This window comes from Gorilla gorilla, chromosome 13 (assembly GCF_029281585.2).
Source record: "Gorilla gorilla gorilla isolate KB3781 chromosome 13, NHGRI_mGorGor1-v2.1_pri, whole genome shotgun sequence".
NCBI lineage: Eukaryota > Metazoa > Chordata > Mammalia > Primates > Hominidae > Gorilla > Gorilla gorilla.
Genome location: NC_073237.2, coordinates 128,861,857 through 128,876,697, shown reverse-complemented (window position 1 = coordinate 128,876,697; position 14,841 = coordinate 128,861,857). Strand labels below are relative to the sequence as shown.

Genomic DNA, 14,841 nt, shown 5'->3' with positions numbered 1-14,841 from the left:
CTCAGATGATCCACTCGCCTCAGCCTCCCAAACTGCTGGGATTACAGGCGTGAGCCACTGCACCCGGCTCTATTTTTAAATATAAACATACTAGGGGTTGAGAATCCAGGCCAAGCCCTGCCATGAAGAGGTTGTGTGAACTTGGGGAGGTCAATTAACCTCTGCCTGCCTCGGTTGGATAGTAACCCTGCCCACCTCTGGCACAAGGTTTTCATAACCATGAAAATAAATTGGCACGAAGGTTTAGACCCAAGCTGAGGAGGCGAAATGTAGCCTGAGAATCACAGAGTGCTGTGATTAGTATATGTGTTACTAGTGCAGCCCCCTATCTACAGATGGGGAAACAGAAGCCCTGGGGGGAATGTGACGTGGAGAGCTGGGGACAAAGCTGGAACTAGCATCCCAGGCCAACTCCCGACCCAGGGCCCCTCTCCTGCCACCACACTGTCTTTGTGACACTTGGTCACCAGCATGGACTGATCTAGTGACCTAGTGCACAGCACGGACCAGGAACAGGGGCTCCTCTCTGCCCCAGGCAGCCTGCGAGAACAGGGCAAGGGAGGGCACATGTGTTGGGAGCTGAGAAGAGGAGCTGGATCAGCAGCAAAAGTCACAGGGGATGCCTTGGGGGACCCACTTGGGGGATGATTTCAAAGGTACAGGGAGGACGATGTACAGGAGTTCATTAATCCAGCCCCAAAGTGACTTTCCAAGGTGTCTCTAGTGTCACCTTCCTGGTTTCAGGGCTGGGGAATAGAAATGCATTTCTGGGGAGAGATGTGCCTGGTATTTGAGGCCACGAGAGGTGGGAAAACTTACCAAAGAGGCGATGCTGAGCTGAACTTTGAAGAATGAGTAGGTTTTCCCACCGACTCATTCCTCAGGGTTCTTTCCCATGAGTAGGATGGTGGGAAAAGTATACAAAAGCACACACAGCACATGCTGTGGACAGCAGTGTGGCGGATCCCCAAAAACTTAAAACACGATTACCACCTGATCCCGCAATCCCACTACGGGGTCTACACCCAAAAGAACTGAAAGCAAGACTGGAACAGACACGTGTCCGTCCACGTCCACAGCAACATTATTCACAATAGCCAGAAGGTGGAGACAACTTAAATGTACATCAGCGGATGAATGAGTGACAGGGAACATTGCTCAGCCCTGAAAAGGAATGAAATTCGCATGCGTGCTATAACATGGATGAACCACGAGGGTATTACATAAATGAAATAAGCCAGACATAAAAAGCCAAACATTGTATGATTCCGTGCGTATGAGATCTCTAGAGTAGTCAAATTCATAGGAACAGAAAGTAGAATGGTGGGTGCCAGGGGCTGGGGGGTTGGTGTTTAATAGGGAAAGAGTTTCGGTTTGGGATGATGAGAAAGTTCTTGAGATGGATGGTGGTGACGGTCACACAACAACGTGAATGTAATGATTCCCACTGAATTGTATACTTAAAAATGGTTCAGATGATAAATCTTATGTATATTTTACCACAATAAAAAATAAGAAAAAATAAAAAATAAAGAAGGAACTACCACCCCCCCCCCCAAAAATATATATATATGATGGCACAGTCAAAGGAAGGCACCTAGTCCAGGAGAAGCAAGAGGGGAGATTGGAAAGATAAGCTAGGGATGGAATGTCAATGGCCTCAAATGAGGGCCGGGCAGGATGCTGCCATGCAGATGGGCTGAGATGTTGGCTTTGTCAGTCACAGGCCACTGAACGGGGCTTCAGATTGCAAGAAGTCCACTACTGTCTGGGAGCAGCTGCTTCTATTTATTTGTTCAGTGCAATGCACAAATATTGGTCATTTTTGTGCTAATGACCAGCTTGTGTAGTGAGGTAGAAAGGGCTGGGAAGTCCTACTGCCTGCCTGGTGTCCATTCCCCTCCTGGAACACAACCCTGGTCTGTACGTCTTTTCCACCATCAGCCCACGTAGATTGCAGGGACTGATTTCACCCCTGACTCCAGGGAAGGGCGCATCATCAGACCAGGCCAGCCAGGCTTCAGATTCCCCTGGCCTCAGCCATTGGCTCTGAGGCAGACACATGACCCAGGCCTGGCATCTTAGCCCTGACCACAGTGGCTGAGTAGAAGATAGTCATGTAACCGGGCGCAGTGGCTCACACCTGTCATCCTAGCACTTTGGGAGGCCAAGGCGGGTGGCTCACCTGAGGCCAGGAATTCAAGACCAGCCTGGCCAACATGGTGAAACCCCATCTCTACTATAAATACAAAAATTGGCCAGGCGTGTTGGTGCACGCCTGTAGTCCCAGCTACTCGGGAGGCTGAGGCAGGAGAATCACTGGAACCTGGAAGGGAGACAGAGGTTGCAGTGAGCTGAGACTGCGCTACTGCACTCCAGCCTGGGGGACAGAGAGAGACACTGTCCGAAAAAAAAAAAAGAAGATAGTCATGTAACCTGAGCTGGCCCAAAGAGTCTTGAACTCAAGGTGTCTGTAGCACCAACGCCCTTTGCACTGGGCTGTTTAGAGAAAAACAGAATAGAACTGCTGCTGGCCATTTGCAGGTGAGGAAGAAGCTTCTCAGAGAATGGAGCCAAAATCAGGAAGCACAGCCAAGAAACAGAAAGACCTGATGCTGATGATGTTGCCTGACTGCCTAGATCCTGCTATGCCTGAAGCTGTCCCTGCACTTTCCAATCATGTGAGCCATGAGTGAGTTTCGATTAAACGCAACTACATTCTGCTTTTATAGAATGTCATGTGTGCCAGGGTTGGGACATGGGTCACGTCTGGCTCATTTCATCTGTGTGTTAGCAAGATAACTCTGGAGTAATGTGGAAGGTGGCTTGGGAAGCGCCAGTTCTGGAAGAAGAGAGAGCAGTTAGCTGGTTTCTGTAGGGCAGTCAGAAGAAGACGGGGTGTTGACTGGATGGGACGCATGGCTCTTCTCTTGGTGTCCCCCCATCTCCCTCCCTACTTGCGTGTGGCCTGTGGGCCCTCATTAGCACTAGGGAGCCGATCTAAGCGCCAGGCCGGTCGTGCCCTTGTTGACAATGGTGAGGATGTGGACCCATTGGGACGTGCGTGCCAGTCATCTAAACTGCGGTGACAGTGGGGCCACCGGGCAGTCATTTCTCAGGGGATGGAAGAATAGAATAGAACTGCTATTTCTCAGGGGGAGTGTGGGAGGTTCTGGGGTGCCAGATTTATTCTATATCTTTATCTCAGTGGTAGTTGCTTGAGTGTGTCCATTTGTAAAATTGCATTAAGCTGAACCCTTCACGATTTGTGCATTTTACTATGTATAAGTGAAACCTCAATAAAAAATTTTAAAAATTTCATAGCTCTTGGATCTACAACTCACATTACATCATATCTTAACATGAACAGTAGCTAACACTTGTTGAGTGCCCTTTGTAGGCCAGGCCCTGTGCTCAGGTTTTTATATGCATTACGTCACTGAAACCTCGGCATACGGTGAAACAGGTGCTACTGTTATCTCCATTCTACAGATGTGGAAGCTGGGGCAAGGATCCCACGGCCAGTTATGGCCAGAGTCCAGGTTTGAGCCCAGGCTCCAGAGCCTCTCTCCTGGCTTCCCTGGGGTGGTGCCGTGCTTGGGTAACTTGGCAGGCTCTCCCCTCTCTCACTCCATGAAGACAGAGATACGTTTTTTTTTTTTTTTTTTTTTTTTTGGAGACAGGGTCTCACTCTGTTGCCCAGGTTGGAGTGCAGTGGTGCGATCACCGTTCACTGCAGCCTCGACCTCCTGGGCTCAAGCAATCCTCCCGCCTCAGCCCTCAAGTAACTGGTACTACAAGTATGTGCCACAATGCCCAGCTAATTTTTAAAATTTTTTTGTAGAGATGGGGTTTTGCCACGTTGCCCAGCCTGGCCTCGAATTCCTGGACTCAAGTGATCCTCCTACATGGGCCTCCCAAAGTGCTAGGATTACAGAGATGAGTCACTGGGCCTGGCCCAGGGACAGGTCTCAATCACTGTTTGTTGATCAAGGGAAAGTGGGTGACCTGTGCACAGCCCTACAGGGTACCCTGCTATAAGGCCAGGACACAGCTCAGCAAGATTCAGGGTGTGGCTACAGAAGTCACACAAGACAGAGTCACTGGAGAGAGGACAGTGGGGCTGGGAGGATGCTCCACTTCCCTGTCACCCTCCGACCTTGTCCGTGATTGAGCTGGTACCCCCACCCCCTCAAGGGATGAAGCCCTGGCTGCCAGCCACCTTACCGTGCCCGGATCCCAAATGTCATGTCTGGAGGGAGAGGGGGCAGCTCCTTCTTCATGCGCCGGTCATCCTGGTCACTGATGCGGATGTCGTTGAGCTGACGGTAGAGCAAGTTCTCCCGGGCAGTCACCAGGCCGGCTTTCACCGCCCCGCGGTTCATTGCAATATAATTCCGGGTCAGCTCATGGGGGCAGGTGGGCTGCTGCTTAAACACGTTCCAGCGTCCGATGGCTGAGGGCAGGGAGAGACCCACGGGGCAGTGGTCAGCCTGGGAGTAAGCATCCTGAGGCAGCTGATCGAGAAGAAATGGGGGCACGCAGGTCCCTGGCCTTCCCATTTACCTGAGCCTACTGGGTGACAACCCTGCCTGGCCCCCAGAAAGCATGATGGCCCAAAAGGGCGGGATCAGGGCTCCCAGAGATCCCGAAGGTACCCAAGCCAAGCATCTTCCCTGGAACTGGGCTGGGCTGGCCCTTGACTTCCTCTGGGCAGGCAGAGGGTTGGTCCCAGGCTCATTCCGTGCTTGTAACCTGAGCAGCATAGTGCACACAGTCCCTGCCGGGGGTGGTGGGGGGTGCCCGTGCTAGTTCCCTGACACTGCACACCAGGGCCCTGCTTGGCCCTCCCTGTCTGGGCCACTTCCTGGGTTTTACCAGTCAGCTGCCCAGGCTGGCGGTCCCCAGGTCTTTCTCCAGCACCCAACCAGTTGCCAAGCAGCGAGCTAGGTCAAGGGGTCTGTGAAGAGGGGTGAGCCTCCCGCCCACTCCTCTGCCCTCATGCTCCAAAGCTGCTCGCTCACCTTCAGGGACTCCTCCGTCAAGCCCTCGGATGTAGAGTCCATAATTAAAATTAATGCCGGGCAGACTGTAGCTTCTTTCCCGGGGCTTGCCGAGTTCAGCCTGTCAGGGGAAGGACAGAGAGCAGAGGTGAGGAGTGGAGTCTCAGACCAAATGTATTGTAATCCGGCAGCAGGGAGGCACCAGATGCCTGCATTTCCCCCAGGCCCTGCCGTGGCCTTCAGGGTGGCACAGAAGTGGGTGGCAGAGCCCTCCCTGGGAGGAGCGCAGGCTGCGGCTGGCACAGGGTCACACAGCAGAAGCGGGTCTGTGTGTCTGTGCTGAAGGCGAGTGAAGACATCAGAGACAGGGGGCCTCTCAGTACATCTGTATTGTTGGAGTGGGGAGCACAGTCCCCGAGCTGAGCCGCTGTGTTTGGGGTGCAGCCTAGACCTGGCTGGCTCAAGCTGGAAATGAAGGACCCAGTTCAGGAGGCCTCATCTGGAGGCCCCGTCGAAGGAAGGAGACATCTTTCCTACCTTCATTCCCACCTTCCTCACACCAGGGACCACTCAAACCATCGTCACTGTAGCACATGAGGGAGTCACTTCCTCGAATCCTCACCTGGGGAAGACACAGTGACAGGGCCACTGCCACCCATCCGCACCTGGCCAGATGTCCTTACTCCCTGGGACTCTAGGGAACTCCTTGGCCTCTCGGAGGTGGTTTGTGCAAACGAAATTGCCCTGTCATCAACCACATTAGCCGCCCCCACCCTGCGCCACCACCCATTTATAGCTATAGAAACTGAGGCCTAGAGAGGCAGGGTTGATATCCCCAGCCCCCAAGCGCTGAGCAGGGCATCGCATGGAGGCATGCCTGTCCTCCTGACTGGCGCTCTTGATCATCCTGCCACGCGGTCTCCCTTTATCACAGCAGCTCCTCGAGGTCAGAGGCCCTGTTCTGCACAGTGCTTCGAACCCCATTGCACCTGCTGCATCAGTGGGCACTTGCTGGGTTCCGACTGCATCCCAGGCATGATGTTTGGGGCTCCCTGGCCTTCCCTCATGCCGTCTGCATAGCTGCGCAGTGAGGCAGGTCTCATTACCATCCCCGTTTCTCAGGGGGAAGCTGAGGCACAGAGAGATCCGACAGGTTGCCTCAGGTCAAGCAGTAGGAAGTGGCAGAGCTGGGACTGGAACCCAGGCTGGCTGCCCCCAGCTCATGCTCAGATCCACAAGCCAAAGAAATGCCCATAGCCCCAGCTTCTTGTGGCTCCCTGGTGCCAGCAGGCCCCGGGGCCATTACTGAGAAGGGTGGGTGCAGCTGCTCCTTCCACTGTCCACAGGCCACAGGCCACAGGCCACAGGCGGTGGGTTCGAAGTCACAGGGTGTTACATTTCCCGGGATCTCTCCACTCTGGCTGCGCCAAAGACTGTCCAGAGGGTCTGGTGGGCTCTGGCCTCGCTGTCTCCTGCCATCTCGTCTATATCCCCATCTCTCCAGCTCCCACAGGCTGGGTGCTGAGAGGTAGACAGATGGTCAAGGACCACCCAGCGTGGCTCGTCACTGCCTCTGAAATAAACCCTTCCCTCTGCTGGCAGTCCAGGCCCTGCACCCTCCAACCCTACCCAGCCCTGCAGCTTTGCCTCCCAGGCTCCCCCACAGCCCCCCCGTTGAGATAGACGAACCCACTTCCCCTCATCTGAAGGACCGCAGGCATCCCAGCCGCCTCCATTGCTCTTTGCTCAAGGCCCACCCTTACTGGTCCTTATTCTTCAAGCCCTGTCTCTGCCAGAAACTCTCAGGACCCCTGGGTTCACCATGGCTCACCCTCGTCTGAATGCCAGTCACTCTTAACTATCTGTTCTGCTCATTTGGGGCTTAGAACTTGCCACCCTCATGGTTTCCATGAATGCACATGCAGACCCCCCTGCCTGGATTACACACTCCTATCCAGCCAGAGCCATGGCTCCTATTACCTTCTTTTTCCTGTTGGCACACAGCAGGTGCACAATAAATGCCTGATATTAAAAACCACTTCCTCTGGGAAGCCTTCCCGGATTGGCATCAGTCCTAGACAAGCCTCCTTATTATATGGTGGCACCACGGCAGCCTCAGCCTGCCTTCCCAGCACTTACAAAATGACAGGGTTGTACCCGCGGTAGCATGGATGGAGTTGGCAACATCATGCTGAGAAGCCAGACACAGAGGGCTGCCGCATCCTGCATGATTCCATCTACATAAATGTCCAGAACAGGCAAATCCAGAGACAGAAAGTAGCTTCGTGGTTGCCAGGGCTGGGGACAGGTCGGATGGAATGATTGTAGCCGTGATGGCTAAGAGGCGTTCTTTGGGGAGTGATGAAAGTGTTTTAAAATTGATTGTGGTGATGGTTGCACAAATCTGTGAATATGTTAAAAGCCATTGAATTCTACATTTTAAATGGGAGAACTGTAGGGAATGTGAATTACTTCTCAAATAAAATCACAAAGTAGTGTACTTAAGTCATTCATTGCATAATGATCAGTTTAATGTCTGTCTTCCCTCATGAGCCTGTGTGCCCCACAAGGAAAGTGATCCAATCTTTATTTTTAAGGTTTTTTTTTAAAAATAGACTTTATATTTTACAGCAGTTTTAGGTTCACAACAAAAGTGAGCAGAAGGTATGGAGATTTTTTTGTATACCCCATGAATCTTTATTCTCACTCTTCTTTTCCCAGGCCTCAGTGTAGAATAGATGCTAATAAATAGGGGTTGAATAAATGAGTGGGTAAAATACTGTGTCTTAGTCAGCTTAGGCTGCCATAGCAAATTATCATTGACTGGGTGGCTTCAACAATAGACATTTATTTCTCAAAGTTCTGGAGGCTGGGAAGTCCAAGATCTAGACACCAACAGACCCAGTGTCTTGGTGAGGGCTCTCTTCTTGGTTTGCAGATGGCCGCCTTCTTGTTGTATCTTCATGTGCCAGAGAGCAGAGATAGAGTTAGCTTTCTTCCTCTTCATTTAAGGGCACAAATTCCATCATGAGGGCTCTGCTTTCATGATCTAATCATCTCCTAAAAGACCCACCTGCTAACGCCATCCCATCCAAAGTTAGGTTTTGAATTTTAGGGGTACACAGACATGCAGTTCATACAGCCTACTTTGAGACCATTGGCTCTTCTTTACACAACAGTTGATCATTTTTCTTCCGCTTCTTTTCCATCTCAAATCCCAGACCCCAATGTTCCTCAAGAGTGATGGGGCTCTGAGTTTCAGGCAGGTGCATAGGGACCCTGCAGGGTGGCTTGTTTTGAATTCCTTCCATACTATGCTCTCTGAGTTACAGACAAAGCTCTGGCCTCTCATTTGTTTATGAAAATGATCCGGCCTCTCCAGTGACTGCCGGGGAAGTTAATTAAAATGTGACTTCTCCGGGAGAGACCCTGCCTCCCTCAAGGCAGGTGCAGGTGGGCAGAGTTTCAGCTGGCAGGGGAACGACAGACAGACTCAGGAGCTGGCTGCCACCCTCAGGCAGGGAGCAAGGAGCAGGCGTGTGCCTCAATCTCTGCTTTTTCGTGTGGTTGCCTGGGAATCAATAACTGCTGAAACATGTGGAAGATTTAGACTACAAAAAAAAAAAATCCCAATGGGAGGTTTGCTCATACTTTCATTCCACAAATATTTATTTTGTACCCACTCGGCGCTAAGCCCTCTGTGCTGGGAGTTCTAGGGTGAACAGATCAGACACACAGCCCTGCTCTTATGAAATTCACTGTCTTGCAAAAAGTACAGTTAAGCAATGGCAGTCATGTTCACCAGGGTGTTTGATGTGGGAAGCAGAGTGCTCTTGGTTCTAAAAGTCTGTGAGTTTAAAGAGTGAGAGAAGATATCCATAGTAAAGTAGTCTTATCCATAATATATAAAGAGTTACTACAAATCAATAAGAAAGAGGCAGATAGTCCTACAGAAAAAAATGAGCAAAATACTTGAATAGGAACTGATTTAAGAGGATGTCCCAGTGGCCAAGAGCCATATGTCAAGGTGTCAGCCTCTGGGAAATGCAAATAAAAAATTCAATGTTACTGGTAAGGATGTGGGGCAACTGGTATACTCATGCACTTGGTGAAAGTGTAAACTGCTACAACCACTGTGGAAAGCTGTTTGGCAGTATCTCTTGAAGCTAAATATATGCCTGCCCGATAACCCAACAATTCCATCCTGGACATCCAGCAGAAATGAATATGTACATCCACCCAAGAATATGTCTAAGAATGCACACAGCAGCTCAATTCATGATAGCCAACTGCTAGAAACAACCCAAGTGGCCATCGTAGGTGGATAAAAATTTGTGACATATTCATGACACAGAATGCCCTACAGTAGTGGTCCTCAGTCAGGGGTGATAATGTGCCCTAGAGGACATCTGGCCATATCTGGACATATTTTTGGTCATCATGGATTGGGAGAGGGTGCTATCCTCCATTTTGTGGGTAAAGGCCAGGAATGCTGCCAGGCATCCTACAAAGCACCAGACAACCCCACTACATCAAGGAGCTATCTGTCCCTTGATGCCAACAGTGCCCACAGAGATTAAGAAACTCAGAATGAGCCAGGTGCGGTGGCTCACGCCTGTAATCCCGGCCCTTTGGGAGGCCAAGACAAGCAGACAATTTGAGCCCAGGAATTTGAGACCATCCTGGGCAATATAGCAAAACCCCATCTCTACAAAAAATGTAAAAATTAGCTGGGTATGGTGGCGTGTGCCTGTGGTTCCAGCTACTTGGGAGGCTGAGGTGGGAGAACCACTTGAACCCGGGAGGTGGAGGCTGCAGTGAGCCATGATTGAACCACTGTACTCCAGCCCGGGTGACAGAGCGAAACCCTATAAAAAAAGAAAGAGAGAGAAAGGAAGGAAGGAAGGAAGGAAGGAAGGAAGGAAGGAAGGAAGGAAGGAAAAAGAAAAGAAAAGAAAAGAGAAGAGAAAAGAAAAAAGAAAAGAAAAGAGAAGAGAAAAGAAAAAAGAAAAGAAAGGAAAGAAAAAAAGAAACTCTGAGAATGAAAGAACGTTACTGTGGGCAACCACATGTGTGGTCCTGACACAAAGCGTCGAGCGAAAGAAGCCAGACACACAAGGGATGTGCTGCTCCACACGGATGCAGCCATGCAGCCAGACACCAGCAGAACTCGTCTCTGGGTTTAGAAGTCAGGAGTGCAGGACCCCTGGGTGGGGGCAGTGACCGAAGATAGCACCGGGGGCTTTAGGTGTCATGATGTTGTTGACCCGACGTGTGCCCTTCACACCGTACCTGCAGCCTGCTGCCCTCCCCCAGGAGCCATTCATCCATGACTGTGTCTGCCAGCCCTTTCCCCCAACTCTCTGCTGATAGAGCAATGTGCTCTCTGTCCACAGCGGAGACCCAGCTTCACATGAGAACTGCATGAACACAGGCACCAGATAAACCACAGCAACAACAACACAATGACTGTTTTTTTTCCAAATGCATTCTCTGGTCTATGTTTCTTAGACTAGAGAGTCTCATCCTGAAATCCCCAAGAATGCCCATAGCAGTGGCTTTCTCATTTCCTAGGACTTTTCCAGACCGTAGAATCGCCTGGAAGGATGAAGCGGAACTTCCCAGGAATTCAGCCAAGAAGCAGATTTGGACACTCAGAAAAGCCCCATCATCCCCTCAATCTTCTGCCCTGGCACCTGGACTTCCTTCCTTCTTGGGCAGGCTACATACACTACATCACAGTGTCAGAGAGCGTCATGGGTAGGAAACCCCAGGGGTTCCTGGGCCTCACTTGGGCGCAGCCGGAGGCCACCCACGGGGCTTTGTGAGGACTCCTACATGCAAAGCACAATAAAGCAAAGCATGATCAAATGAGCATGGCTGTGTCCGCCCAGGCTGGAGCCGTGGGAGTCCTCGGCAACCTTCCCCTGTATTCCACCTGGCCCCGGATACCTCCAAGGCCTGAAATCCCACTGTCCACAATCCAGCCCTTTAGGTGCAAGTACGGTGTGTCTCAGAGTCCCTTTGTTCACGTGAAAATGCCCAAGAGGAGCAGCACATCCACTCATTACCAGTTCATCTGCCCCACAAGACAGGCTAACTGGACACCCACCTGCCCATGTGCTCATCAAACATCTATAATCCTGGCATCCACATGCCCGGCTCCCCTGTTACTGCCGATTCATAAAACAGTCCTGTAACGTGGTGTAACCACTGTGCTGATTTCACAGGTATGGAAAAGAAGGCATGGACAGCCGGAGGGTCCTGATTGCCCAAAGCCGCATGGCTGAGTGGCCAAGGTGGGTCTGAACCCACATCTGACTCCACAGTCTTTGCTGCCTCCTACTTCACGAGCTGGCGTTTAGCATAGATGGCCTGGGCTGGATTGCATTTGCATGTGCACAGACCTCATCTCTGCAGGTGGGGTTTGGCTCATATGGAACAGGTGAGCCTTGACTTCCTGGCCTTCTCCGCCCCACACAACGGTGCACAGCACAGTGCCTTACACACAGGAGAAGCCCAGGTAAAGTCTGCTGTTTTTGCTGTTGTTGTTTTGTTTTTTGTTTTGGGGGGGTTCTTTTTTGAGACAGGGTCTTGCTCCATTGCCTAGGCTGGAGTGCAGGGGTACGATCACAGCTTGCTACAGCCTCAACATTCCAGGCTTAAGTGATCCTCCCACCTCAGCCTCCAGAGTGTCTAGAACTACAGGCCCGCATCACCACTCCCAGATAATGTTTAAATTATTTGTAGAGATGGGGTCTCACTATGTTGCCCAGGCAAGTCTCAAACTCCTGGCCTCAAGCCATCCTCCTGCCTTGGCCTCCCAAAGTGCTGAGATTATGGGAATGAGCCACTGTGCCTGGCAAAAGTCTACTGTTCAATATATAGACTGAGGTTTATGGGAAGAGCTATCACTTCAGAAAACATAACAGTAAGTCCTCACTCAACATCGTCAATATGTTTTTGGAAATTGCAACTTTAAGCAAAACAACATATAAGAAAACCAATTTTCCCATAAGCTAATAGATAACAAGAATTCAGTTCCTACGGCACAGTCTGGTCACAAAAACATCACCAAACTTCTCAATAAACACCAAAATAATTCTAATATTAAATATTGATGTAAATGTGAGTTATCCATACATTTCAGAAAGATTAATAAAAACAAATAAGATCATTATTTACCCAATTTGGGGGGGAATCCATGAGTGACAGCAGTCAGAGTGGAAATGGGTTAAATCAAGGAATAAATGTTTGCAAAGCCAAAATTGCCAAGAGCCCCTCCTACGACTGTGCAGGTAAAAACAAACATCATCAATCCGAAGGGCTTGCTGAGCGCTTTTCTACACTTTGTCCACAGTCGTGCGTTTGTATAATGATCACATAAGGAACTTTACAGATTTTGAGGTGGAGTTTCGCTCTTGTTGCCCAGGCTGGACTGCAATGGCACAATCTCGGCTCACTGCAACCTCCACCTCCCGGGTTCAAGCAATTCTCTTGCCTCAGCCTCCTGAGTAGCTGGGAATATAGGCGTGCACCACCACACCCAGCTAATTTTGTATTTTTGGTAGAGATGTGGTTTTTCCATGTTGCTCAGGCTGGTTTGGAACTCCTGACCTCAAGTGATCTGCCTGCCTCGGCCTCCCAAAATGCTGGGATTACAGGAATGAGCTACCATGCCCGGCCACAGATTTTTATTTTTAATACTTTGTACTCATTCGTTCATTCATTTTTCCAATCCACTTATTTCAGTTCAGAGTTGTGAGTGGCGGGAACCTGTCCCAGCAGCTCAGGGCACCAGGCAGGCACCGACCCTGGACAGGTTAGCACCAACACACACCCTCGCAGGGTGCACCCACACACACACCCATGCTCACTCACACTGGGACCATTAGACACACCAGTTCACCTAATGTGCACATCTCTGGGATGTGGAAGGAAACCAGAGTGCCTGGAGAAAAACCCACACAGACACGGGGAGAACATGCAGACGCCAGGCAGACAGTGGCCCCGGCTGGACACTGATTTCTTTTCTCATCAACATTATAACAATATTGAACAAAATGACAGAGGAGCTGCTGTTCAGGACTAAAGTGACTGGGACCCGGGACAGCTGTCTTGACTGTGCTGGGGGAAGGGTAGTCAGGAAAAGAAAGACACATACAGATCTTGAATTGGCATTTTGGGAAGAACTGACCTGAAGAAGATTCCAGGAGTAGCCAGGGAGGGCAAGAGGGCCAAGGGGACTTAGAGCAGGGAGCGGCCTGGAGCCAGAGGTGGGAGTGCCCAGCGCTGACCCTTGGCCTCCCTCCCCAGCTTGTCCAGTGGGGCCTTCTAGAAGCCTACAGAGAAAAGCTGTCTGACAGAGGGGTGGCGGGTCTCTGGGCACCTCAGGGGGGCTGTGTGAAGCCTGTTAAGAACCTACAGGGAGAGGCACTCAAAGGAGCTCCTGACCCCGAACTTTCAGACACGGGCAAGCAGGTTGTGACAGACATCTGAGTTCAGCTGCCATCAAAACACAGGGGCCACCTGAGGCTTGACGGTCACCTGCTTTTCCATGGTGCTATGGTCTGAATGTTTTTATCGCCTCCAAAGTCATGCTGAAACTTAATCCCAATGCGACAGTATTCAGGGGTGTGGCCTTTAGGGGGTGATTGAGTCATGAGGGCTCTGCACTCATGGGGGAATAGGTGCCCTTATAAAAGGCCTTGATGGAGGGAGTTCGCTCTTTTTATCCCCTTCTGTCTGTCTGTCATGCGAGGATACGCATTCGTCCCCACCCTGGGGGATACAGCACCAAGGCACCATCTTGGAAGCAAAGACTAGGCTCTCACCAGACACAGAAACCACCGGTGCATTGATCTGGAACTCCCAGCCCCTAGAACGCTGAGAAACAAATTTCTATTCTTTCTACATTGCCCCATCTCAGGTATTCTGTTACAGCAGCAAAAACACACTAGGACGTTTGGTAACCTCACTCTGACATCCGTGAAACTGACGAGACTCGGTCCCAAATCTCAGCTCTGATCAGCCACCCGGGGCCCCATCAGCCTGCCCCACCAGCCCAGGCCAGGATGAGAGGTGGCCAGTTGCAGAGACAAAAGGGGTATCCCAGACAGGTCTCAAACTGGAATGTGCAAAGGTCCTGGGACAGCTGGCGTGGCCTGGCTATTGGGCTATGTGGAGGCTGAGATCACCCTCCCTGCACAGGGATCCCTTAGAACCACCATGAAGCAAAGAAAGAAACAAGGAACAGGATCAACATTTGTGTTGCACCTCCTCCGTGCAGGGCACACGGGATGTCCTGTGCCCTCTTTACTGAGCGCTTACTATGTGCTGAGCATGTGCTGAGAGTGTTTTTGCTTCTCCCTGAACTCAGCCAACTTCACTGTCAAGTAGCTTAAAGAGGTTCACACTTGTCCAACACCACCCAGGTAGTCAATAGAAAAGCTGGGGTTAAACTCACCTCTCCTGGACATCACACCTCTGAGCTTAACTCCCAGCCACGCCCCAATACTCACAACAACTCTGCAAGGGAGGCCATGGTATCCCCACTGAACTAGCAAGGAGTTGAGGCTCAAAAAGGGAAGAGACCCCTTTCAGCCCTCAAAATCCTTGCGCTTCTCATTTCTTATGTCTGAATTTTTAAGACATCTCATGCAAAATCCACAAGGTCTTTTAAGAGGCACACCTTAGTTTTGCACAACAGAGAATTTTGAAGTGTTGGAAGCTATTTTAATGTGGCCCACTAGATGGAATCCCTTGTCAATGAGGTGTTGGAATTAAGAGGCAAATGGAGAAAAATCCCAGCTCCGAGTCTGACCCCTCCCTCCTCAGC

General features: G+C 50.7%; 1 protein-coding gene across 2 annotated transcripts in view; it reads right to left on the bottom strand.

Moving 5' to 3' along the window:
* The window catches only part of CFAP77 (cilia and flagella associated protein 77), a 159,577-nt gene that overhangs the window by 67,031 nt on the left and 77,705 nt on the right, over window positions 1-14,841 (bottom strand). For both annotated transcript variants that reach the window (XM_004048772.5, XM_055351417.2), the window contains exons 2-3: window positions 5,025-5,124; window positions 4,228-4,456 (exon numbers count right to left, since the gene is read on the bottom strand). In XM_004048772.5, the coding sequence (XP_004048820.3) occupies window positions 4,228-4,456; window positions 5,025-5,124 (329 nt within the window). The remainder of the gene's footprint in view (window positions 1-4,227; window positions 4,457-5,024; window positions 5,125-14,841) is intronic.